Source organism: Ornithodoros turicata, unplaced genomic scaffold (assembly GCF_037126465.1).
Source record: "Ornithodoros turicata isolate Travis unplaced genomic scaffold, ASM3712646v1 ctg00000829.1, whole genome shotgun sequence".
In the NCBI taxonomy this organism is placed as follows: Eukaryota; Metazoa; Arthropoda; class Arachnida; order Ixodida; family Argasidae; genus Ornithodoros; species Ornithodoros turicata.
In genome coordinates, this window is record NW_026999402.1 from 796,325 (window position 1) to 822,376 (window position 26,052).

Sequence of the window (26,052 nt, forward strand, 5' to 3'; positions counted from 1 at the left end):
TTTTTATTCCTTAACGATATGGGCACCCACCGGATCGACCATTCTTGAATGCCGAAGGGAGGTGTCCGTGCGTACTGATGTAAGAGCATTGAAGCTTGCATGGGGAAATCCAGATGGTTACATGTCGAATATTGACGGGGGCAGGGCGTGCGGTGACGTTGTAGGACTGCATTCAATGCCGTTGTAACGTCTGTACTTCGAAGACGTCTCCTGAGGCGAGATGACCTCGGACAATTGCGCGCGCGAAAAGGTAAAACCACTCCGACCGGTCACAACTGATGCGACAAGTCTCGCGATGACATTTTCGTATGCGGTCTGTATGGAGGCGGATGACATGACGACCTTATGGGTCTGTTATTATTACGCTTCAGTGGTATATTCATGTCGAGACCACCAGAGGGCATACGATCTCGAGTGGCACTGAATGATTAATTGAAAAATAAAAATATGGAGCACTGTTGGGGTACAGCTTGGAGACTTTGTGTGCTCTCCCACTCCCACTCTTAGAAAAAAAGGGTGGAGCAGTTACACCGTTCTGGAGGTAATAGTTGTAGCGTATGTTGGTGACTAAAAGGTTGCAAAGTTCTACATTGCTACGTCACTATCAAAACAGAACTTCACCGCATAGCACGTTGTCCGTCAACCATTGTCACGAATGATAGAGCTACCGCTTCTGATTCGGTGAGCGAGAGGGGGCGTACGCCTTTACTGTAGCAATTTGGATATATATATAATTGTTTTTACCACCCTTTTACATCCTTTATCAGACGCTATGTCGACCTATAGGTGGTAACTATAGTTACCACCTTTTTACACCCTTTTTTTTTCCTTAGAGTACACAATCGCGCTCCCATCGCCACACCTTCTCTTCCAGGACACTGTCTTATGAGTAGGGCCCGGATTTTTAGGGGAGGGGGGGGGGATATGTTTAATGCGAAGTAAAAGAAAAAATATTTTTAGGCATTTGCCTATAAATGCCTAAAAACGCCTAAATGCGACATTTTCGGGGTTGCCTGCCTTTTTATCGACTCTGTTGAACTGTAGCGTCTTTTAACATCTTTAGACACCATAACAGCCTTTTTTTTTTTAGATGTGGAAGTGTGAGCGCGCCTTTCAGGGTAGTGCTGAGTGCTGCTTTTTCTTTCTGCGTGTTTGCGCCTTTTGTTCCTTCTTTGCTTTTGGTTTCCTTCAGTACCTTGGTTTGCTAAAAGGGGTTCATGTACATTTGATCAAAAGATGTGACTTCTCTGAACCTTTCAAGATCTACCAGGGCAGAAAACTAAAAGTATTCGACATAGCGTGGTTCCAGGCCGCCTCAGCATTCCTGTACCAGACGTCAAAGCTTGTATCGTACAGTACACTGTAAACTTTTTCACACCTTTAAAGGTGTGCGCTATGCACATTCAATCTGGTTGCGTAACATTGCATCTCCAGGATGATATTTTACAAAATTCGGAAAGCATTACTAAAGATCAAGTGTCAGTGCAAATCTTGTTTTCATTATGTCTTGGATATCGTAGGTACGAGCTAATGCATATATGCATCGCTATCGATAATCGAGCACGCGCAAGTGTCTACAATACTGTTGAACTATGTTGAGATGTTGCAAGACTGAATTTTTGGAGGACAGACAACACTCGAGTAAAGAAAATTTGTGCGAAACCGTGCTCCATTATGATGTTACCAAAATTACACATAAAAAGGCGTGCGCCATGCACGCTATTACACCTTTAAAGGTGTGAAAAGATTTAGAGTGTGGTTCCAGGCCGCCTCAGCATTCCTGTACCAGACGTCAAAGCTTGTATCGTACAGTAGCCTTGAAACGAGCTAGTTTTCCGTGATGCAGCATTCTGAAACAGCAGCAAAGCCAAAGAGCGTACCAGATTGACGTGCCTATTTTTTTGTATTTTGGGGGTACCTAAATGCCTGCTTATTTCAGTCGTTTTTAATGCCTAAATTGCCGGGCCCTACTTATGAGCATCGACTGGACAATATCAGTGTACACAAAAGGGTGTTATCTGCTCTTGTCAGCGAGCTTCGTGTCATTGTTTTCTTGCAGACGGAGCAAGAGCTGTGCAGCGCGTGCGGTGAGCTGATTGCGGACCGTTTCCTTCTGAAAGTGAGCGAGACCTCGTGGCATGCCCGCTGCCTGCGCTGCTGTATCTGTCAGGTACCACTCGATAGGCAACCGTCTTGTTTCGTCAGGCATGGAAGCGTCTACTGCAGGCCAGACTACGTACGGTAAGTTTCTCATATATATACTGCTCGGAAGCAATCTGTGTTGAAAGCTCGAGCAAAGAGGAAACATAGAATTGTTACACTCGAAATGCTGCAGCGCTCGGAGTTCCTGTTCGTCTTTCCGCAGTTATTGTTACTGCATGCAGTTGTTGTTGTTGTTGTTGTTGTTGGGGGCTTGTTGTTGTTGTTGTTCAATGGTCGTGGCGTCGGAGGCCTGTAGATATAGATAGAGAAGGAGTGTACATACATCGGCGTGCCCCAAAATTATTTTGGAATGGCGGAAACACCACCGCTTATATACATGCCGTTTCCACCGCTTCCGGTTTGGTGCCAAAACGACATCCGGTTTCACAGCAAGCACGCTCTGTGTCAAGCGCTGTGCCGATTGATAAAGTTATCCTTCTGATTTGAGGAGAGAGAGGGTCGTATACGCCTTTTTGTGGCAATTCAAATTGCCACAAAAAGCCGTACGCCTCCCTTTTCAACAAATCAGGAAAGCGAAAGATATAATTCTGCACGGCGGCTGGTTCCGGCGTCCTCAGTCGCGGAAAGGACCGGAAGTCTTCGTGGTACCGGAAGTTGTGGCGGGGGCTTGTTTATGTTTACCCAAGAATGGCTAATATGGCTGCTTGAACTAAGCAGACGAGCTGTTAGAGTCCTGTTGAAATTTCTCATGGGCCGCCGCAGTCTCTTCCATCACATATCTTTCCCCAGTTCTCGCTCACACATACACAAACACGTGCTCTCTTATACCCTAGTCAGACTTCACCTGTAGTCCAACCATGATTTCGAATGACTTAAAGCCCTGAATTATTATAATTATTATTTCGAATGACATCGTTCTCTGCCCCGATTTGTTGAAAAGGGAGGCGTACACATTTTCTATGACAATTATGCAGTTCATAATTCCCATAAAAAGGCGTACCCCTCCTGTTTTCCACAAATTAGGGCAGAGAACGATGTCATTCGAAATGATGGTAAATGATGGTAACGGCCGTTCCGCTAACGGCCTTAGTTTGCCGTGTGACTATAGGGGGGGGGGGATATACCGTATTTTCCGGTGTATAACGCGTACTCGTGTATAATGCGCACCCCTAAACTCTGGGTGAATTTGAAAAATGTTCGATGTATAACGCGCACCGCAATGGTGCTACAAGCTTCTGTACTGCCACCAGTATACACAATAAACGAAAGCGGTGTATCATATATGCACATGCTATATTTGAAACACATTTAGTCAAAATCGTTAAACTCCGATGCAACAGCGTCGCTGTCATAGTATACTTCAGTCTCCTCTCTGCATTCCGTTTCGCGTTCCTTTTCAATCACGCCATTCTCCTGAAATGAATTCAAGATTATTGACTGCTGAATAGCATCCTTAAGCAGCATCATTAACCTTCTATGAAGTTCAGTGCCCTTTCGCCGGTTTCGTCAACTGACCCTAAGAGATATGGGAGAAAGCCACAGCACACTCTGGAAGAGGCTAGAATTTGTACGTCACCGACCTGAAAAGGAACCCTGCAGGAAAATATTTCTGTGTATAACGCGCACCGTTAGATATCGCGCAGGTCCTGTCCAGAACACTTTTTTACTGTATAACGCGCGCGTTGTACACCCGAAAATACGGTACGTTTATTTCTGAAAGGTCAGCCTGGCCGAAAGTCGGCTTGCTACTCCTAAAACAAAAATATAGTACAAAGATGACTATAGGGGTATCACACACACACTCACTCTCATCACTTTCACATCATAATGAACTAAATGACGTGGCATAGTTCGTTCTTCGCGGTAGCAGGCGCCACCGTCTTCATCTTTCTCTTCCTCCACTTTACCTTTACCACAATTTCTGGGTCGATCCCCGTGAGGGATACGATACACGCTAAAAGCAGACGTTGTGTTCTGAATGCTGGTTGTCTAGAAGTGTGATAGGAGGAGAAGGTCGCAGAGTGTAGGGCTCTTAAAACAGAACTTCACGGCATAACACTCTGGAGGCAAACTATTGCCAGCTTAGCCAAAACTACCTTCACGAGTACTGTACACATACAACCGTCAAAGTTTCATTCGGAATAACCAAGTCGTTCTCGAGGAATTTGTCGAAACGTGCCGTAATAGCAGACGACGAAACCTGCGCTTCTCTCATGCATACGTCACGTATGACGTCGGCCTGCGGGTACGTCATCGTTGTCATGGTAATTGTAACTTGCAGAAGCACCTTGGATTGAGTCATCCCCTTTGCTCTCGAAATGGGGACACTCAGGCATATACCTCCGCGCAGGGGTGGATCTAGGATTTTTCCGAGGAGGGGAGGGGGAGGGGTCCGCTATGGACAAGTGCCAGATGCATGCTGGGATTGGCCCATTGAACCCTATGTTCAAGTCTGGAATTGAGGGGGGTCCGGACCCCTGGACCCCCCCCCCTAGATCCGCGCCTGCCTTCGCGAGCGGAGAATGTAGTCCGAGCATTGACTGTGGGGTCTCCGATAATGTGGCGCATAATCGGATACGTGGAAGCTAAGTTACGTGTTTTCTTTCCGCGACTATTTAATGCGGTTTTTAAATAAACACGCACTTCTTCTCCATGTACGTCGTCAGCGACACTTCATTTCGAAGCATGATGGCATGATCAGTGTGCAACGGGGAGTGTAATGGAAGCGCGCCTAATATATTTTTGGTCGGAGCTGTAATGCGACCGCGCGCGCCAATGGCCAGCGACATCAGATTTGTGATTGTGGGTGGGGTTGTCCTGTCTCTGAGGATTAACATAGTTGTTCTGAACCACCATGCTTCCCACTACTTAGAATGCGCGTTTTTTTACCTGAGAACTGAAACAAAATGTACGACAGTTGCCGCGGTGCCCAGTAACTTCTGAAAGTCGTCTGCTCACGCCGATGCACTAGCGCGTGCAAAAGCAGACGATTTCTGTATCCTATCACGGACTTTCCCTATCGACGTGGCCGTTCTTATTGTTGCCAACACAGATCGCGGCATGCTCTGCAATCTTTATCAATTTAATTCGGTTATTTAATAACTGTGGCGTGTTTTGTCGGCTAAATTCGCAGTATTCCATTTTCAACAAAGGGCAATCGAATGGTACACTTTATGAGAGGGGCAGGGGTTACGAGACCGTCCCTTTAATGCCTCATCTCACTCTTTCGCACGTACACACATAAAGTCAGCCAATCGTCGAAGACGATTTTGAAACACAGGTTTTCTCTTACACACACACACACAAGCGGTCAGACTCCGTCCCTTCACTCTTAAAAATGAATTTCACCGCATAGCACGCTCCTAGCCAACCATTATCTCGAATGATATCGTTATCGGCCCTGATTTGTTGAAAACGGGAGGCGTACGCCTTTTCTGTGACAATTATGAGCAGCATAAGCGTCACAAAAAAGGAGTAAGCCTCCCGTTTTCAACAAATCAGGGCAGATAACGATATCATTCGAGATAATGGTTGGCTAGGAGCGTGCTATGCGGTAAAGTTCATTTTTAAGAGTGTTGGTTGTGTTGCCGTTGCACGGATGATGCCCTTATGCCGTTAGGGATGACGGTTGGTTAGGTGCCTGTTACGTGGTGAAGTTCTTATCGCGTAACACTATCCTATAGCCAACCATTAATCCCCCTTTCTCTCCATCTGATTTATTGAAAAAGGGAGTACGCCTCTTTTGTGACACTTACGCGTACACTCTACAAACAGAACTTCACCGCATAGCACGTTATGCACCAACCATTGCCACGAATGATATAGGGTTGTCGCTTCTGATTCGAATGAAAGAGTGGGGCGTACGCCTTTCTGTGTCAATTTGGATATATGATAATTGACACAGAAAGGCGCATGCCTCCCTGTCTCTTCGAATCAGAAGCGATAACCCTATCGTTCGTAGCAATGGTTGGCGCAGAGCGTGCTATGCTGTGAAGTTCTGTTTTTAGAGCGTACAGTTACGTAACTGTCACACAAGGGGCGTACGCCACAAAATAAGCGTGATGAAAGTATCATTCCGCGCGATGGTTGGCCTTCAGCGTTTTATGTGACGATTAGAGAGCGGATTTTTAGGCACTAACGGGGGGCGCTCTTGACCGCATAGCACCAATCATCGTCGCGGATGATATCGCTCTGTCTCCCGATAAGCTGAGAAAGGGGGGCGCACACCTTTTTATGTATCTAGCGAGCCCTTTCACCATCACCACCACCACCACCACCTATGTATCAACTTTCCTTCCAATCGGAAGATAGAACGGTACGATTCTGAAGGTTGATTGACCTACAGTCGTAAAAAGAACTTCACTGTATAGCACACTCCTATAGCCAAACATCATCTGGAATGATATCGTTATCTGCCCTGATTTCTTGAAAACGGGAGGCTTACTCCTTTTTTGTGACGCTTATGCTGTTAATAAGTTCGCTTGCGTTAAGTGACGCTTATGCTGTTCCCCTGCTCCCTCTCTTCGAATCCAGAAGCGATAACCCTATCATTCATAGCAGTGGATGGCGCACTTAACGCCCTATGTGGTGAAGTCCTGTTTTTAAAGAGTACGAAGAGGAATGTGCAAAATAAATAAATAAATAAATAATGACTGGAAGACAAATGGAGAATTGGAAATTATTACAACAAACAGCCTGTTCCCGTATCATCATCATCACTAACTATACAGGACATTATCCGGTAAACATAAACAAGCCCCGCCACAAGTTCCGGTGCCACGAAGACTTCCGGTCCATCCGCGACTACAAGGACCCTCGGAACCAGCCGCCGTGCAAGAATTATATACTTTCGCTTTCATCATTTGTTGAAAACGGGAGGCGTGCACCTTTTTAGTGACGATTTGAATTGCCACAAAAAGGCGACCCTCTTTCTCCTCAAATTAGAATCGATAACGGTATCCATCGGCACAGTGGTTGGCGCAGAGCGTGTCTGCTGTTAGACCGGAAGCGGTGAAAGTTGCACGCTGTTACATGAAAAGGCATAGTTTCGCATATATAAGAGTGTCGCTTTAACACAGTGCAGCTCTAATTGGCCAGTCAGTCACGAAGATTCCTAACTACATTCCGAACACAATAATTCCTCCCACGTCTCCGGACCTTCTCGACCACTTTCTCCTCCAGACTGGCCCTCACAAAGCCAATTCACCAAGTCGCACAACGGCTCACGTCATTTCTCTGGAAACTCGAAAGACTCGCGAGGTTCCCCGGCCGCGTGCATTCCGTTCTGCTCCGGCGGATCCCTGGAGGTTCGGCCGGTGTAGGTGTAATTAAGCGTTAAATGCAGTAGGAGTGATGTCGGGCCCGTTGGCGGTTCCCCGCGGGGGCTCCCCAATTGAATCAAACGGGAGAGGACCTCGGGGGAGCACGGCTGAGATGGCCGGATATGCCTTCAGTGAGGGACCCGCGCGTTAAATAGGCTGCGCTAAGTGGCCACGTGAATCGCGTCTACAAGCAGTCGATGCGAGGGAGAGAGTGTTGGAAGCGGTATCGTTATATGCGGACGGTTCGATGTACAAGGTCCCGTGTCTCGAGTTGGCGGCAGGATCGAAACTGTAAAAAACTGAGCTGCACTTTACGTGACGATAAACTTGAAACGTAAACACCTGCGCTCCAATCCCTACATAGTATTCTTATACCTCTCGTCGTCGAAGTGGGTGTCTTCAAAGACACTTCTTGGCGGACTTTTCTTGGGAGACTTGGGAGAGAGCGTGCTTTTCGACCATCATTTGCGTTTTCAGTCCCATATTTGAATCATTATATACGTAAAACCTCCTATGGTATTAGCGTCATTACTAGAACTCGACGCTTCTTTCCTGCGCCCATTGTTTTAAATCTTTACTACGCTTTTGTGCACTCAGTTTTTTTTTTTTATTCTGTAAGCGTCTGGGGCATCACTTACAACACCCACTTACGTGCTCTGGAAACTGTTCAGAATCGTGCTATAAGGATTATGTTTGGATTACCATACTTGTCTTCTGTTGCTTCAATCATGCGCGATCACTAGATACTAGCAATTAAACAAATAATATCTCAACATTGGAGTTTTGAGCGGACACCTCCCTTCTGTATAGTCATGAATTACGATGAACTTCGGGCTGTTCGCCATGCGAGAGCAGGGGCTGAAGGTCTCTTTAACTTCCCTATCGTTAAGACTAACTACGGGAAACTAACCTTTTTGTTACCATATCTGCCCTGATTTGTTGAAAACGGGAGGTGTACGCCTTTTTTATGACACTTATGCTGTTCATAATGGTCACAAAAAAGGCGTACGCCTCCCGTTTTCAACAAATCAGGGCAGGTAACGATATCATTCGAGATTATGGTTGGCTAGGTGCATGCTATGCGGTGAAGTTCATTTTTAAGAGGGCAGGATATTGTTGTCAACTACACCAAATAGAAGTAGAATTATGTTGTGCTTACTATATGTTGGTGTGCCGCACAATGTATGTACTTCATAGATTTAATCAAATTAGAAGACGGCTGTAACTTACAACCGAATTTGAGAGCGACTTTTTTGAGGGCCGATTTGAGACATTTGAGGGCCAGCCACAGTGTATTGGTTTACGTGATCACCCTGCAGTATTTGCAGTACTGTCTACTGTGTAACCATATCACATCACAGTACAAGTAACAACGCAAAAAGTAGACGACTGCACCAAACATGAAAAGGTGTTCAATAGCAATTTAATAATATTTCAAAAGAAAAAAAAAAGAAAGTTTCGCAAGAAATTTACCGCCGACGAAGGCCCTATATAAAGCTATTGGATTTGAAGGCGCGTTTGGCACAGTGCAGAAAAGGTGTAGTCATCTTTTTAAATGTTTGTTGTCAGTATATATTTTCAATTTATTTTGTGTTCAATGTCTAGCCAAATAAAGAACACATCTCCACAGCTGGCTGTAGTGGTGGTGTTCAGTGCGGGCCTGAGAACAAAAATCACCCGGAAAATAACAGGTAGACTCACGGCCGTCACATATAGGCAGCCCTACAGCATGGATTTCCCCTGGGGAAGCCCAAGTAGGGAGTGCATATATTGTGCGTCAATTAGGGCAGTAAAATAGTTTGGTTGAAGACTTGGTGACATGGTGCTCGGGGAGGAGGTAGCCATCGTATGCCCTGGTCCGGATTCGCAGGGAACTGTGCCGCTCATTGGCCTTTAGTAATGTGACGTCATGCCATTGACCTGCCGAACAGATCTCATACATACGTGCAACCGCCCTTTGCTTTACTATTATGTTTTTTCCCAGTTTTCCAAGCACTATAGTATGGGTTGTTAGATGTGCAGTTATAGATTGCAATGTTCCAAAGGTTCCAACGTAATCGAACCCCAGGTTGTCTCGTGCCTCATATTGGGTTGCCTCAAATCTCGTTGCCTCTACACCGCCAACACTGTGTCTATTCGAATACACAAGGTGCCCTGTGTTACTTTATCCCAGGTTGTCTCGTGCCTCGAATTGGGTTGCCTCAAATCTCAAATTGCCTCAAACCTCGTTACCTCAACACCGCCAACACTGTGTCTACTCGGATACACAAGGTGTCCTGCGTTACTTTAAAAGCAAAAAAGAAAAACAAAGGAAAAGGGGGAGAAGAATAAGAAGTACGTCTTCCGTTCTTTGACACCACTTCCACGCGGCGCGGCCGAGATAGCGGACTCGGTGTGCCGACTTGGATTGAGATATCCCACGTTTATAATCCAGCGACAACAGACAAGAACGGTGCACGTGCGACGCATGGAAGCGACGGCTGCGAATGACTTACGGCCGCGATCACCGAGCACCTGGCACATTTCCTGCTGGCGCCACGCTGGCTCGCCGTTCTAGAAGGTCTCAATGAAAACGAAAGCCCTCATAAAGACTCGCCTGATTTAAGGTGGCACCGCTGGACGCGCTTGTGTCGTGCAGGAATGCCATCTGCACACATATATACACGCAGAAAAGGAGAGTGGAATATATATTCCGTTTCTCGGCAATGTTGAGGGACTTTCTTGGGGCGCTTTGCTCTTTCTCGTGCCCCCCCTCGCAAGCACAAGGATAGTGATGGAAGACGCGTGTATTAGATGCGTTGTATAGGCTTCGTATATTAGTGCGCGATTACATGACTACATTAGGCCATCATTGTTGACAATGTCATTGCGATGCATGATGGCCTGATTGTAGAGGGAGGTGAGTTGAAGAGCGTCGATCGTCATTGACGTCCACTCTGGATGAACCAACATCGAGGACGAACAATGAATATTTAATTGAATTGTAGCGCGTGTTGACCGATTAATAAAAATAATTATTTTAAATTCAACAATTAGTAACGATCGAGCTTTCGTGGGTTCAGAATATCCTCGACAACAAAGACCATTTCCGAAATTTGACTGCAACTAACGTATCACAATCGTTGGTCCCAAATCCAAAAACACTCCCCGTAAACTATTCGATATCACCGTGCGCCCTGAAGAAGAAGAAGAAAAAAAAAACAGAATCCTCGCACAATGTTACAGGAGCACCGCAAAACCAGAAACTTCCCACGGCAAAAGTTACTTCTTCACACCATACCCAAGACGTAACCATGTTTTTTCCCACCGCGTTACCCGTCAACAACAAGAACCGCGACATCCAACAGTCTCCGCTTGTCCTTTTGACAAGTACAAGTGCTGCGCGCCGAACAAGAAAAGACCCTTTTCCTTTCACCCGTCTCCCGCTCCCCAGCGGGACATAAACTCCTGACCAGGAACGAAAGGTCGCGGCTCATGATTTCTAACCGATTACGGGCCAGAGCGCCGTGAAGAGGCACGGACACACCGCCGACATGAATCTCTATTATGAGAATGTTTACGAAGTGGCTCGCTCACAAAGGACACACTAAAACCGCGGCGACAGAGGCGGGGGACTTCTGCGAACTTCGCTCCTGGACCGAGGTATCGGTCGGGGTACCGTGGCGCCGACGCCGGCACGCGAACTGCGTTCGGACGAGACGCATTGTGGACCTATAGAATAGCTCGGCGGGAAGTGTCTCGAGCGATAAACTCTACCTTTGCCCAAGTTTATTTTTGCTCGTTTAGAAAAGGAGCGGCCGGGATGGCCATGCATGCTCTGCAACAGACGGCACTTCAGGAAGTCTTTGTCGAGTTTTATGGCGCAGTTTGCGAATTAAGTTCTGTACCTGACGTTTGTGTGGGTTGGCTTTCAATGATTGCGTTGGTAGCGTAGGTGTAAAGGTGTTCTTTACAACGTGAACGGGAGTTACGTGTACTTTCCGACATATGGCATACTCACGTGGGTGTTGTATATACCTCAGAGGCATTTTTTTAATTTTTATAATGGCTGCGAACTATGCTTTACTTGATGTGGCTTATCCTTATTGGACTTTCTCATGGCAGAGAGAGATGTAGCCCAAAGTCGTTGTAACGGCGAAGTAAATGACGAACTCGTTCTTTATTTACTTATTATATATAAAGCAGAAAACAGAAAATTTCATATAGGCTGTCATGCGAGAGACGTGTCATGGATTACCAGACTTTGGATCGAAAAAAAAAGAAGAGGGAGGAGGAAGAAAGGTGAAGGGTTCAATGTGAGGTATGGGTGGGATGAATGAGACTGATGAGACTGAAGTGCACTGTGGATGAGAAGTGCACTAGAGGGGCCTTTGCACGAGGCCCGTTTCCTGGAGAAAACGCACGGTGTTGCGAGTTTTGATGGTACGTCCTGCATAAGAACCTTCGGGGAGTAGGATGTGTACGCCACTACGCCAGACCGGCCATATGCTTGTTGGTGTCGGCGAGAATTGCCAAGGAAGGGAGAAGCAAGAGATATTTGTTTTTGCCTCACATTTACTTTATCTTTCCTAGTTTCTTTGCAATGGCTAGGTGTCCACTGAATGACTTCGCCTTGTACGATAAAACGCATCGTATGAAATATTTTTGTCTAAGTTTCCTTTGGGACACTGTTATGTTGGCTTGGAATCTGCTTGAATCATCCGGTTCCCGGGTGGTTGTTTTCGCCCTTTCCATTCCTTTCTTAATGGCCACAATGCCTTGTAGGCACTCAGGTAGGTGAGGCGTTTGCGACTGGACTATCTGTACACATACGATGGGAATACTCCTCTGGTTCTCAATGGGGCGTGTTGCGTTTCGTTGCGACTCTTTGTCATGTTTGTCTCAGGGGGCATTTCTTGCCATTGCTGTTCGGTCTCGTGTTCATTCTTCTAATACAGGGTTGGTAAGTTGACTATTTGTGTTGTCCGGGCTTCGAACGGTCAATACCTTACTCTGCGCCACTGAGGCAGCGCCACAACATCACACCTGAAGCGCTATACGTGTATACGCATACACAGGAGCAGAATCCCTACGGATTATTCTAGTGTAAGACAAACCAATCGACAGTTCACGGGAAGAACTGTTTCGCCGCGTGTAGGGACTGGTGCTCGGCGTACTCAGCAGACGACACCGACTGCGCTCTATAGATACAGAAGGCCCGCTTAATGCCTTCTCTCACTCCTTGACTCGTAGACGTATAAAGTCAGCCAAGACATCAGCCAATCGCCAACAGACGATTTTGAAACACAGGCTTTCTGTTGCGTTTTCGGGCAATCGATAGTATCTTGACATATAAGGACTTGACTTGTGGGAGTGCACGGCGACCTCTGCCACGTCATTCTGGCTTGTGGGAAACATCAAGAGCGTGCACTCATGCTATGCTCATGCGTGCTCGTGCTATGTAACGTATCGACCAACGGCCGTTCAACCTCGCGAAGATTCTTGGACCGTGGTTCTAATGCTACCCACCAGATGCAAGGTCTTCGTGTTCTTGTGGAGTTCTCGCGGTCCACCGGTCTGGCGACGGATCTCTAAAAGTGCTCCCCCCATCATTATCCCCTCATCCGTTCCCAATGAGCAATAGACCTCTCCCTGTTTGTAAACAAATGACGTCATAGTGTTCGACAGCGCCACCAATTTGATAGAGTTCAACTATACGCTCGAAGCTAGGGGCGAACAAGGTGGCGCCCGAAACCCACGGTCTTGAGGGGATTACGCATGGTCAGGGACGCGACCTTCGGTCCCACTTTTCTTTCAACAGGAGGCGGCGAACAAGTGCCCATTCGTGGAACTCAGCCCTCCCCTTCCGATTTGTTTCGGTTTCAGTTTATCTACCAACGTCATGATGACGTTTCTCGGATAGAGGTCTATAGTGCAGTATAGTGCAGAAGTGTACAGTGCAGAGGCCACAGCGGTGGTGAATCGCCCACCGCGACATCATCCAATGTGTATGTGTGTGTGTTGACATATAGATGGTGCAACTGTTACAGCTTCATCGAGCTTCGCGTCGCTTTGGCCAAGCCAATCCAGCACGCCTTCTGAATTCGCATTCCGATCTGTGTATATACTTCGAATTGAATATAATTTTTTTTTTTAGAACGAAGCTTTCCGAATTCACATTTCGCTCTTGCAAACTATCAACAATATGTTCACTTCGAATTTAAAATTTCGGCATGTTTCTTTTCAAAACGAAACCGTCTGAACTCGCGTCTGAACTCGCGGTGGCGAAAGAGCGGGTTTGTGTATCCAGGTGGAGCTGGCAGCGCACGAGAAGACATGATGTTATGACTAGAGAGCGGATTTTTAGCCACTAACAGATAGAGCTCTTCGTCGCATAAATCTTTCTAGGCCAACCTTAACCTTCAGAATTGTATTGTTTTATCTTTCGACTGGAAGGAAAGTTGATACATAAAAAGGTGTGCGCCCCCCCCCCCCCTTTCTCAGCTGATCGGGAGACAGAGCGATATCATCGGCGATGATGATTGGGCGTGCTATGATGTCAAGAGCGCCCCCTGTTATGCCTAAAAACCCGCGCTCTCTATATAGTTATGACGTTCTCTGCGTCTTCCGCCGGAATATTCTGGGTGAGCCTCGCTCGCGTAAATACACGGTATGTCTCACGACTTACGTACAGAGTAAAAGCACAATTAACTTAAATTCACTCTCACCAATTACAACCCCCGTCCGCTGTGGTGTAACCAGCTTTCAACCCGACACCCTGACGTGCCGAAGGGTCGTTTGTTAACTCAACGCATGTCCCCCACATCTCTGATTCCACGCAGTCCCGGGATGAGGGAAGAAAGGGAGTTGTACTCATATGTAGAACAAGGAAGCAAATGAAACAATAAAAGAGGGGTTCTCCTTTGTAGCGCTCCCGTTAAATTGGATTTCCGGCAAAGGCAGGAGTTCGCCCGGTAGGCACGGTCAATACGGACGTACGATGGTTAGAAGTGGGTTTCACTTCACGTGCAACCCGCTGATACATACGCAGTTATATGCGCAGGTCCGCATATGGTCTATTTTGGAAATAGGAAGAGTCGTGCACGTAATTGAACCCTGTAGGAACAGAAGGTTCAGCGCTTTCAGTTTTAGCTGAGAAATGCCGACAAATATATACGCCGGCAAATTTTTTCATCATTCTGTTTCAACCGAAAAACGCTGAATACAAATGGACGGCAAAACTATTACGCTCGCACGCACACGCACAAAAATAAAAAAATAAAAGAGAGGTCTGCTTTCACGGTTTAGGTAGCACCACTTCATTGTGCAGCAATAAGGTGTTCCTGTTGTGATGTCTCACAGGAGCTAATTTTCTATTGGCATTTCGTTCTAAGGCAGCGGCGAGATGCACAGTACTGAAATTACGTTGCGACTTATATTCGCCGATAATTGCGGGGTAAACCACGTACACGCAAGGAAAATCTCCGAAAAAAACGCAGATTTCATGAAAGTAAATTAACACCAAAGAACGTACGCTGAATGCAAAATTTTCACTTCACCAAAGACACCGTTACCTTGATATTAATACAGAAGGAACGGGGCTCACGCGTTGCTTGGTCCGTGATTTATGAGGGAAAGAAACCGCAATGTCCGCTTCCCTTCTCCTTCTCAAGAAGCGTGACAATGCGGAGGGGCCTCCGAGTGGTCTCTTCAAACGATCTCCGTCGCTGATTTGACAGATCGTTTGAGGAGACCAATGAGGGTCCGCTCCGCATTGTCACGCTGCTTGAGAACGTGAGGGGAAACGGAAATTCTGTTTCTTTTGCTCATAAATCACGGACGAAGCAACGCTTGAGTTCCGTTCCTTCTGTATTGGTGTCAAGGTAACGGTGCCTTCCGTTCCGCGGAAAAAAAATTTTGCGCTTTAGTGCGCGTTCAATCGCCACAAAAAGGCGCACGCCCAGCGTTTTCCACGAAGTAGAGAAGTTTAAAACGCCCTAAAAGTTTCCCCCCAATCTTTGTGCTGAAAATAAGTGCAGATTATTTCTTGGAGAGAATTTCATTGTGAGCACGTTATAACAGCAGCCGTCGTGGAATAACGACATTTCCCTTGCCCTATCATCATCAATCGTCTTTCCCTATGTCGTTTCAGACTTCAGAGGCCACCTAATATTGACAGCATCCGCGACCGCATCCGCGACCGCGCTACTTGAAATAGGTGTGCCCTCATATACGCGGTATCGTCATCATCTATTGTTGTTGTTTGTAGGAAGAAATCCCAACGCCGAAACTGTTTTGTGTTGTAAACCGTTTTACGTTTCAGCATACGAACTCTCTCGGGAACGTTGTGCCATATACCACGTAGAAATGGAAAGGGTTGCACCAGGTCCCCCAAGGTCGCCATTTTCCCATGTATTTGTTCCTATCCCGATGCGTGCAATGCCGGAGGCCGCCCTTAGATACCCCATTGTTACCAGACGTTGGCTTGCGTGCATTGTAGCGCGCTAAAGATCCAGTTGAAGCTCAACCCAAGCCAGGCCAAGTCACCGAAGGAGAAATGGACGACTGCAGCGCCTGCGGCGCCTCGTACGACAGGTACGCTATGTGATGCACGCAGCCGTGCACTAGATCCTTCCGATCGCTCAACACGTTTAAAAACGGGACCAAAAGTGAAACACGACAGAGAAAGTTGTTATACGCGTATTATTTGGACATGTAAATACTAGATTCATTCGCAGAAACAACAAAGACATTTTGCCGCTAAACTTAGCGCGCTGAAGTGATCCGGAACGGCAACAGTGGGGTATCTAGTGGCGGCCTTCTTCGTTGCACGCTTTTCCGAGGTGAGTTTGGGGGACCTGGGTTGCACACCCCGGCATCATTTTGGATTATGTGGCTCCCTCTGTTGCACGTCGGCAGAGACACTAATGCTTACTTGCTGTAAAATGCTCGTATTCGCACATGTATCCGCAGGTATATACCAGCTCCGGTGGCGCAGCGGTAACGCGTGCGCTTGGAGACTGGGAGGTCCGCGGTTCGAATCCGCGGGCCGGCTGTGCCGTCTGGGGTTTTTCCTGGGTTTCCCTCAGATGTGTAATAGGCGTATGCCGGCACAGTTCCCCTGAAGCAGACTTGTGCGTAACGCGTTACTAGTAATTGCGTTACTTGTAATCAATTACTTTTTTAGTAATTTTTCGAGTAATCAGTTGCTTTACTGTCAAAGTAATTTTTCGAGTAATCAATTAGTTTTCTGAGTAATCGATTACTCAGTAATTGATTACTTTTCCGGCAGAGATTAACTTATCTTTCAGATGCTCTGCCCGAAGTCAAGCCCCTCGTACCATCAGCCTTTGTTGGGCCGTTCTACTATAGCAAGCGGAGGTCATTGTAATGATGTTCTGAAATTTCTGGGTCGCTCTCCTCAATCTCTTCCTACACCAGTGTGGTGGTACCTGAAGCTTTGGAGGTTGAGGGAGTCATGGGGAAGTTCCACGCAATGCTCTGCCACAACCGGGTCAACGTCTTCCCGGGCGATAAATACAGTATACGTACAGCTTGGGACAAAAGTTTACGGAAAACCGGGGTGTTGCATTTCTCTATTGGAGCGACACTCTCACAGCAAAGTGCAGCGGACACAGATACTGAGATGTGAATAAAATAGCCCGTTCCTCATTCGATCTCTTCCTGATAGCAACCGGAATGCCACTCCGTTGAAGAAATATGCAAGTGCCATGTTCCGTAAACCTTTGTCTCAAGCTGTACAGATCCTACACGTTTTTGTTTTTCGTGTTACTTCAGCTGTGAAGCTGTTGAACCTTTTTTTTCTTCTCTCTCTCTTTTTTGAGGCACACAGAGACGGGTATATTTTGCGTGAATGCAAAGTAACGACCGGAGTAACTCGTTACTTTTCTACTCATTACTCAATTACATTTGGAGTCGAGTAATTGGTAACGGTAATCAATTACTTTATCCGTAGAACTAACGGTAACGGTAATCAATTACTTTTTTCGAGTAACGGGCACAAGTCTGCCCTGAAGTCGGCCCATGGACGCAGCTATCCTCCCCCCGAGCGGATTCCGCTCGGTCTTCCACTTCACCCTTTCCTCTCCTCCTCTCCACCACCTTTCCCTTCCCGAGAAACATGCCGCCTAATCAGGCAGGCAGACCTCTCGGGTTCCTCCCAACGACACTCCTCCTCCTCCTCCTCTCATCCGCAGGTATATATAGAGGAGCGCGTTTTTAGGGCAGTTTAGCACAGTGGCGGTCCCAAAGGGGGGGGGGGGGGTCGCCCCCCGCCCTTTCAAAGCATAGCCTGGTCCAGTTTTCGTCTCTTTCTCTGTGACACTCCCAAGGAGAACGAAGAGGGCGCCCTCCCAAACTTGTTACTCATAAGACTTCCCATCGTCTGGCATACCAATCCTTCCCGCTGACCGCAACACACAACAGACGGGACTTAGCTATAGGATGACATGATATGATGATGATGCCTTTTTAGTACAATTAAGAAAGATGTATAAAAAGATTCCCACAAAGGCGTACGCACAGCTATCTCTCAAACTAGGAAGCGACCAATTGGTTGGCCACCTTGGTCACCGCATGGCACGCAGCTATCATCCCGAGTGACATCGTTCTCGCCCCTGATTTGTTGAAAACTGAAGGCGCACGCCTCTTTTGTACCAATTACGTATTGCGTAACTGATAAAAAAAAAAGGCGTACGCCCCCGTTTTCAACAAATCAGGAGACAGAACGACATCATTCGGGATTATGGTTTGGTTAGGAACGTGCTATGCAGTGAAGTTCGTTTTTAAGAGCCCGGTACCGGCTGTGCTGCCTGGGGTTTTTCCTCAGACGCTTTCAGACATATGTCGGCGCAGTTTCCTTAGAAGTCGTCCCAGGTCGCACATTTCGTCAGGGCGTCAGTCGTGACGTTGCCCACCTCAGTGAGGCCGACAACGGCGACAACGGCGAGCCCTTTTACCATCACCATCACCACCACCACCACCATCATTTTTAAGGGTGTATGCATGCCTTTCTGCACCGCTTCCGGTTTGGTGCCAAAACGACATCCGGTTTCACAGCAAACACGCTCTGCGCGAACCAGTGTGCCGATTGATACAGTTATCGCTTCTGATTTGATGAGAGAGAGAGATGGTGGCGTATACGCCTTTTCGTGGCAATTCAAATTGCCACAAAAAGGCGTACGCCTCCCGTTTTCAACAAATCAGTAAAGCGAAATATATAATTCTGCATGTCGGCTGGTTCCGAGTGTCCTTATAGTCGCGGAAGAACCGGAAGTCTTCGTGGCACCAGAAATTGTGGCTGTGGTTTGTTTATGTTTACCGGAGAATGTCATCTATATAGATGGCATTCAGATCATCATATAGATGAACAGCTATTTTGCCCGTCCACTGCCAGGTACAGCTCCCGTCAACCTTAATAATAACACTGGAAAAAATGTGGTTTCGTTCCCGAGCGCGATTACAGCGACCCTTGGGGACGTGAGGAAATCTTAATTAAACAAAATTATTCTGTTATCGCGCTGGGAAATTAGAATTTTATTTCAGTGTTAGTATTAAGGTTGACCGTAGCTGTACTTTGCCCATCACTGTTCACTAAAAAGGAACTTCACCGCATAGCACGCTCTTAGCCAAACGTAATCTCGAATGATGTCTTTATCTGCCCTAATTTTTTGAAAACGGAAGGCGTGCGCCTTTTTTTGTGACACTTACGCTCTTCATAATCGCCACAAAAAAAGGCGTACGCCTCCTGTTTCCAACAAATCAAGTCATATATACAGGGTGTCTCTTGTAACGTGTCAATAAATTTTACTTAAAGAGAGCAATAGAAGGAAAAAAAAAAACGACCGCTACTTTTCTGCTACTTGAGTTACAAACAGGTGATACTTTTGATGTATCACTTGTTTCTATCTCAAGTATAGCAGAAAAGTAGCGGTCGTTTTTCTTTAATTGTCCCCTTCCAATAAAATTTATTGACACGTTACGTGAGACACCCTGTATAACGATATCATTCGAGATGATGGTTGGCTAGGAGCGTGCCATGAGGTGAAGTTCATTTTTAAGGCACAGTTCCCTTACCACCACCACCACCATTTTTAAGAGTGGTTGCTAACCTTACTGTTCCGTCGTTTCACGGAAGGAACCCATATGACAGCAGAACGCAGATTTCACGCTGCTTCCACGGTGTACAAACGCAGCACGACCGCGCGCCTATGCTCTGCAGACAAGCAGCCTGTGTCATCAGTGTATAGTGCAACGGAGAGGGGCCTACGAGCGATGCATATAGCTGGGAGCGGTTCGTTAGTGAAAGCCCGCCTAGATCAATGTCTCTGTTTGTTCGCCGCTTGTTATTTGGAACTGGCATCGGTCAAAACTGCAGCTCGGGGCCTCCGGGGAAACAGCCCACAGTTCCGCCCTGTTTGCTCTGCATTCCAATTCCTCTTCTTCATCGACTTTCTCTTCGTGTCTTTGCACCCTCGTTGCGCCCAATCTTATTTCTCTTTTATTGCCCGCTTTCGCTGATGGTCCGTTTACTGTTGTGTTTCGTTTCTTTCGTGACGGCCCATAATCTCTTCTCCCGCTTTCCACAAGTGATTTCACCCGATTCTCGGTGTGGAAACGTCGAGCAACCCGTATAAAAGGGCTACAGAAGGGCTTCCGGTTCGATAAATTTGCTTTATCAATTGAAATTTATTTGTGTGAACAAGTACGTGCATAGACATAAGTCGAGAGTTCTGTGATACATGGTCAATAGTACAAGGTAGTAAAGCTATGGCCGACAGTGTTTTGTTTCTTTGCTTTTTTTTCTTTTTTTTTTTTTTTTTGCTATCAATTTAGAAGTGCTGCGCGGGCGAAGTTTCCCTAATATCCGCATAACATATCCGCGCGACATCTTCGCCTGCGAATAGAAATGTGACGTTTTCAAAGTCCGCTGATGAAATAAATGCGGAAGAAACCTCCGTAAGTGAGCTTTAGTGGAGCACGCAGCGAATAAAAAATTGCGTATTAGTGTGCAATCACTTAATTCTATCACTATTCCTTTAACTGCTGAAAGTTATTGGACAACTGGGGTTATGATACAACGTTCCTGAGAAAGCATGCATGCTAAAAAGTAAAAACGGTTGTACGAAACCTTCTTGTCATGTTTTCTTTTTTTCTTTTTCTTTTTTCTTCAAATGCAATTAACCGAGGATGCGGTCGCGAATCTTGTTGGGTGGATCAATTAGTGATGAGAAAAGGTATGCCTGCAACCAAACGACAGGTTAAAGCCAACGAGGGCGCCACCCTCGACCTCAAAAAAGTACCTGAATACTAGCTCCCTCTGTACAGGGCGAAGACAACCGCGTCGTCTGCTACGAATTTCTGCCATCTAGAAGCCCACCATCTGATCGACAGGCGCTGACAAAGGGGTAGCTATACACTTAGCTACACACTACACTTTCGAATTGACTAAATAAATAGCAGATGAGCTTGGAAAAAGTCGATGAAATCCGAACATCGCATTCACGCACGGTGAGCGAGGGCTTCAAAATGGCGTCTTTGACGCGTTCGCTTACTCTACGCGGACGAAGTGTCCAGGCACACCAGGCCGCAGATGCGACTGCACGACTGCACTCTAAACACAGAACTTCACCAATGGCGTTCCGAGAACGGGAGCAGGGGGAGGGGGAGGGGGGCGTGAACCCGCCATAGAACTCCTCCGTCACGTGTCGAAATAGACCTATCCCTGTTTGTAAACAAATGACGTCATAGTGTTCGACAGCGCCACCAATTTGGTAGAGTTGAACTACGCTTGAAGCTAGGGGCGAACAATAAGGTCGCGCCCGAAAGCCACGGTGTTGAGGGGATTACGATGGTCTCTGAAAGGAACGCGACCTTCGGTCCTACTTTTCTTTCAATAGGAGGCAGCGAACAAGTGCCCATTCGTGGAATCCAGCCCTCACCTTCCGATTAGTTTCGGTTTCAGTCTGCCTACCAACGTCATGATGACGTTTCTCGGGTAGAGGTCTATTGCGTGTTTCTATTGACTGCATTCTTTGGTGCTTCCTTGGGAACTCTTTGTCATCCCCTGGAAAAAATTCTAAGAGCACCCATGGTTAACCGTGATGTGATGATAGCAGTCCTGGGTAGTGACTGAGCCACGAATATCTTGTAGCTAACTACGCCTTTTCGTGAAACTATCTGTAATCTAGCTGTAACTGCGCAACTTATTTACCACAGTCAGTATGCTGAGAGTGATATATTTTTGCCTCCTGATTGTTGAAAACGCCGGGAGGCGAATGCCTCTTCTGCAACACTTTTGCATGCAACGCAAAGTGTTACAAAAATGGCGCACGCCCCTGGTCTCCGACAAGCCAGTTGAGACGCAACGACACGTGTAAATTTAACAGCCAAAGCACTGGTCACCGTGAGGCGTGATGTTGCTTACACTGGAGTTTTTTCCTTCCATGCAGGCAATTTGGAGCGAAGTGTGCGAAATGCAGCCGTGCTATTGGAGCCTCGGACTGGGTTCGAAGGGCACGAGACCAGGTGTACCACCTGGCCTGCTTCGCCTGCGATGCCTGCAAGAGACAACTCTCCACGGGTGAAGAGTTCGCCCTGCACGACGGACGAGTTCTCTGCAAAACCCACTACTTTGAACTCCTCGACGGTGGATCGGGGTCTAACGACGGTACGTGCAGCCTTTCATGATATTCTACACGTTCAGGGGCACTATTCAGGGGTACCATTTTGGGAAAGAACGCCGTATTGTCCATCTGTATAGTTCCTGCCGCCACTGTGCTTGGTATATGCTAGCAAGTGCCTGTCTCTGCGCAGGGGGAGAGGGTTAAACGAGGTAAGAACTCCTATCTGCATGTATTTAGTTACGGGTTTAAGTAGATGTAATATTGTTCTTCTACGCTTCGTAATTCTATTTACAATCTATTGTTCAATTCTTCTCCTTCATAACTTGTGCAGCGTTAATACAAAAACGCAATCTCTTTCGTATTCGGGCGAGTACACGCACCGCCGTCCAGATACCCCTATCCATCGTTACGTCATCTGAAGAATTACGTCATCACCCCGAATGACAACGCTTTAATCTCCGATTTGTTGAAAACGGAAGGCGTAGCCCCTTTTATAGCCGCGCATAATAGATACATAATAGGCTTCGTCTCTCGTTATCAACAAATCACGAGCGAGAACGTTCTCATTCGGGAAGATGGTTGGCTAGGAGCATGTTATGTGCTGAAGGTACTCACCTACCAAATTCACCTATGTACAAAAGGTGTCGCGGACAACACGTTGAAATCGCCGTTTGGAGCCGACACAGTCGGCGGGCTCGCTTGGCACAGTTCATAGCTCCTTTAAGGAGTCACGTGTCCAGGTGTCTGTGTACTCACAAGGCAGCAATAAGGGGGTATTCTATAAGAACGGCATCGGTCCACGAAGAAGCCACGACGCGCCTCAACCTCGAGGTATTGCCCTCTTATTTGGGAGAGGGACCAATGAGGCCGCCCAATGGGCAATAAGGAGAGAGGGAAACGAGGGCGTTGCACAGATAGCTGACCTACTTGCACAGCGCGCACTATAAAAACAGAACTTTAGAGCAGGCCCAGAGCAAGCCACTGTTCACAACGATATTGTTATCGTGTGTGATTCGTTGTGATTTGTCGCATGTTTGTGCAGTTGAACATGTATGTAAATTCATCCAGCGCCGAGTAATCTTCAAACAGAACTTCACCACGTAACACGATATCGCAAAGAATCGTACAGTCATCGCTCCTGATTTAATGGGAAGCACGGGGGAGGGGAGGGGGGGGTTTCTCCCTGTAACGCTGCTGCACAGGAAGTATGTATGGTCTCGAGAACACAACCTTTCCTGGTCGAGGAGGCCGGGGTGCCAAGCAATCTCGGGCGCCCAAAATAACTCTCAAAACCGGAGTTTTTCGGATAAATTCGGAATGCTTGACATAGACCTCTACCCGAGAAATGACATCATGAAGTTGGTGAGCAGACTGAAACCGAAACAAATCGGAAGGGGAGGGCTGGGTTCCACGAATGAGCACTTGTTCGCTGCCTCCTATTCAAAGAAAAGTAGGACCGAAGGTCGCGTCCTTTTCAGGGACCATAATCCCCTCAAGACCGGGCTTTCGGGCGCGGCCTTGTTCGCCCCTAGCTTCAAGCGTATAGTTCAACTCTACCATATTGGTGGCGCTGTCGAACACTGTGACGTCATTTGTTTACAAACAGGGAGAGGTCTATTCTACGACCGTATGTTTTTCGGATGTTTTTGTTTGTTTGTTTGTTTCTTTGTCAATCCGAGAAACCTTAGAGCCCTTAGAGTTCAACGCAGCTTACGTGAGCGACCGTCTGTTGCAGAAAACAGCGAGCAGGAGTGCGGCATCGGATCCAAGGCAAAAACGAAACGTGTCCGTACGACGTTCACGGAAGAGCAACTGCAAGTCCTGCAAGCAAACTTCAACCTAGACTCCAACCCCGACGGACAGGATCTCGAACGCATCGCACAAATCACGGGGCTCAGCAAGCGGGTCACGCAAGTCTGGTTCCAGAACTCCCGTGCCCGCCAAAAGAAGTATTACAACAATCAAGTCAAAAAAGGTAAGCCCACGGAAACATTTCCTTTCGCAAAACTCGCGTGTATGCCCTTCTAAACCGAATCACGGTGAATTTTTGCTCAAACAACAACTTTATTTTATGATTATCATTGGACTCTGTTTGGAAGACTGTTAAAACAGAACTTCACCACATAGCACACTCCTATAGCCGACCACCGTTCCGAATGATATAATTTTGTGTCCTGATTTGTTGAAAATGGGAGGAGGCGCCTGTCTGGGTCACGTTATGCATGTCCCACACAGGCGTCTCCCCCAGTTTTGAACAATTCAGGGCACAGAATTATACAGGGTGTCTTTTTTTTTATTGCTTACAGAATTTTTATTTAAAAAAAACTACAAGAGCAAAATAGATGCCTTCTTTTTTATTTGTATTTTTAGTTGAGTTAATGGCCATGGGAACATTCTCTCGCAGAAAGCATGTAACTGCAAGCAGGGCCGGTGCTAGGGGTGCGCGGGGCCTGAGGCAAGGCACATTGCGGGGCCCTGTTTCACTCGATTAAGTGCATACTTGATATTTAAAAAAAAAGGTGGAGGGCTTCGTGCGCGGGGCCTATGCAAGCGCGGGACCTAAGGCGGTCGCCTTACTCGTCCCCCCCCCCCCCCAATCGCCGGACCTGACTACAAGATAAGTAATTACCTAAGGTTCAGAACGGGAGGTATTCTTCGTTAAAAGCCATTCCACGTTTTAAAAAAAAAAGCCTTAAACGCGCACGTGCGTTGAAATATCTATCGCTGAATTTCGCTATGCAAATGAGCCGAAACAAGAACTACGCACTTTTCGAGCGCACGGAAATGAAGCGACCTTCGCCTTATCTGGGTCGGAGAGCGGTCTATCTGGCCAACAGATTAGCTCCTACATCAATTAGCTCCATCACCCCAAAGCAGGTGGCCCTCTCACGTTGACTGAGTGTCGCTCTTTCTGCGCTGGAAAGTGCGTAGTTCTTGTTTCGGCTCATTTGCATAGCGAAATTCAGCGATGGATATTTCAACACACGTGCGCTTTTAAGGATTTTTTTAGACGTGGAATGGCTTTTAACGAGGAATATCTCTCGTTCTGTTATCTCGCTTTTGCGCGAAATCCTCTAATTAAAGAGTTAACTAATGAATTTTAGGTAATTAGTTATCTTGTAGCTACATACTTTCCTCGGGAGAATGTTCGCCTGGCCATAAAACTCAACTGCAAGAACGGCATCTATTTTGCTGTACTAGTTTTCTTTTATATATAAAAATTATGTAAGGAATAAAAAAAACGCCCTGTATAATGCGGAATGGTAGTTGGCTAAGGAGCGTACTACGTGGCGAAGTTCTGCTTTAGCAGCGTATACTCGAACTACTTTCTACTCTAGAAGGCGCGCCCTAATCCTGCCGTCGTGACGTAATTGGGGGATGAGCTCTTATTGGCCGCTGCAAATTCGTCTGTTACGTGCACGAGCTGCAGGCGGCACTCCTTTGGCGGTGCTCCTTTAATTGTTCTCTCTTTTACATGTTTCTAGGCAACCCTGTGACGACCGTACCTGCCGGGAATGCATGTCCCGCGTGCGGCATGATGTACTGCCTCTGCGCACATCCAAACATAAACGTCAGTATGGGCCAGGCTGCGTGACAAGCGGAAGTGACGTCAACAGGCTGTCTTCGCCTATAAGGGTCATCGTGGACAGTCACAACCGTGGCCAAGAGTAACAGGCTGTGCAGGGACACTATAGAGTGGTGCGCGGAGCCTCTGTTACAGTGACTTTCTATTTATTTTACGTGGACTACCGTATATTTAGTGTAACACTATTCACAACCGGTGCAAGATGTGCGCGAGAAGTCCCGCGCTATTACAGAACGTATGAATCTATGAACGAATGCGACTTGATGGCGCTGCCGTCGTATATGGCCCTTTGAGCTGTACAGAATAAAAATTCCATGAATTGATGCTGTACTGTTTCATTACGTAGCTTCTTCTAGCA

At 46.9% G+C, this 26,052-nt stretch overlaps 1 protein-coding gene across 2 annotated transcripts in view; it reads left to right on the forward strand.

The window, feature by feature from the left end:
- Positions 1-25,993, forward strand: part of LOC135375152 (LIM/homeobox protein Awh-like) — a 62,240-nt gene extending 36,247 nt beyond the window's left edge. For both annotated transcript variants that reach the window (XM_064607878.1, XM_064607879.1), the window contains exons 2-5: positions 2,060-2,241; positions 21,935-22,152; positions 23,844-24,083; positions 25,594-25,993. In XM_064607878.1, the coding sequence (XP_064463948.1) occupies positions 2,060-2,241; positions 21,935-22,152; positions 23,844-24,083; positions 25,594-25,703 (750 nt within the window). In that variant the 3' untranslated portion in view covers positions 25,704-25,993. The remainder of the gene's footprint in view (positions 1-2,059; positions 2,242-21,934; positions 22,153-23,843; positions 24,084-25,593) is intronic.
- Positions 25,994-26,052: the final 59 nt, after the last annotated feature.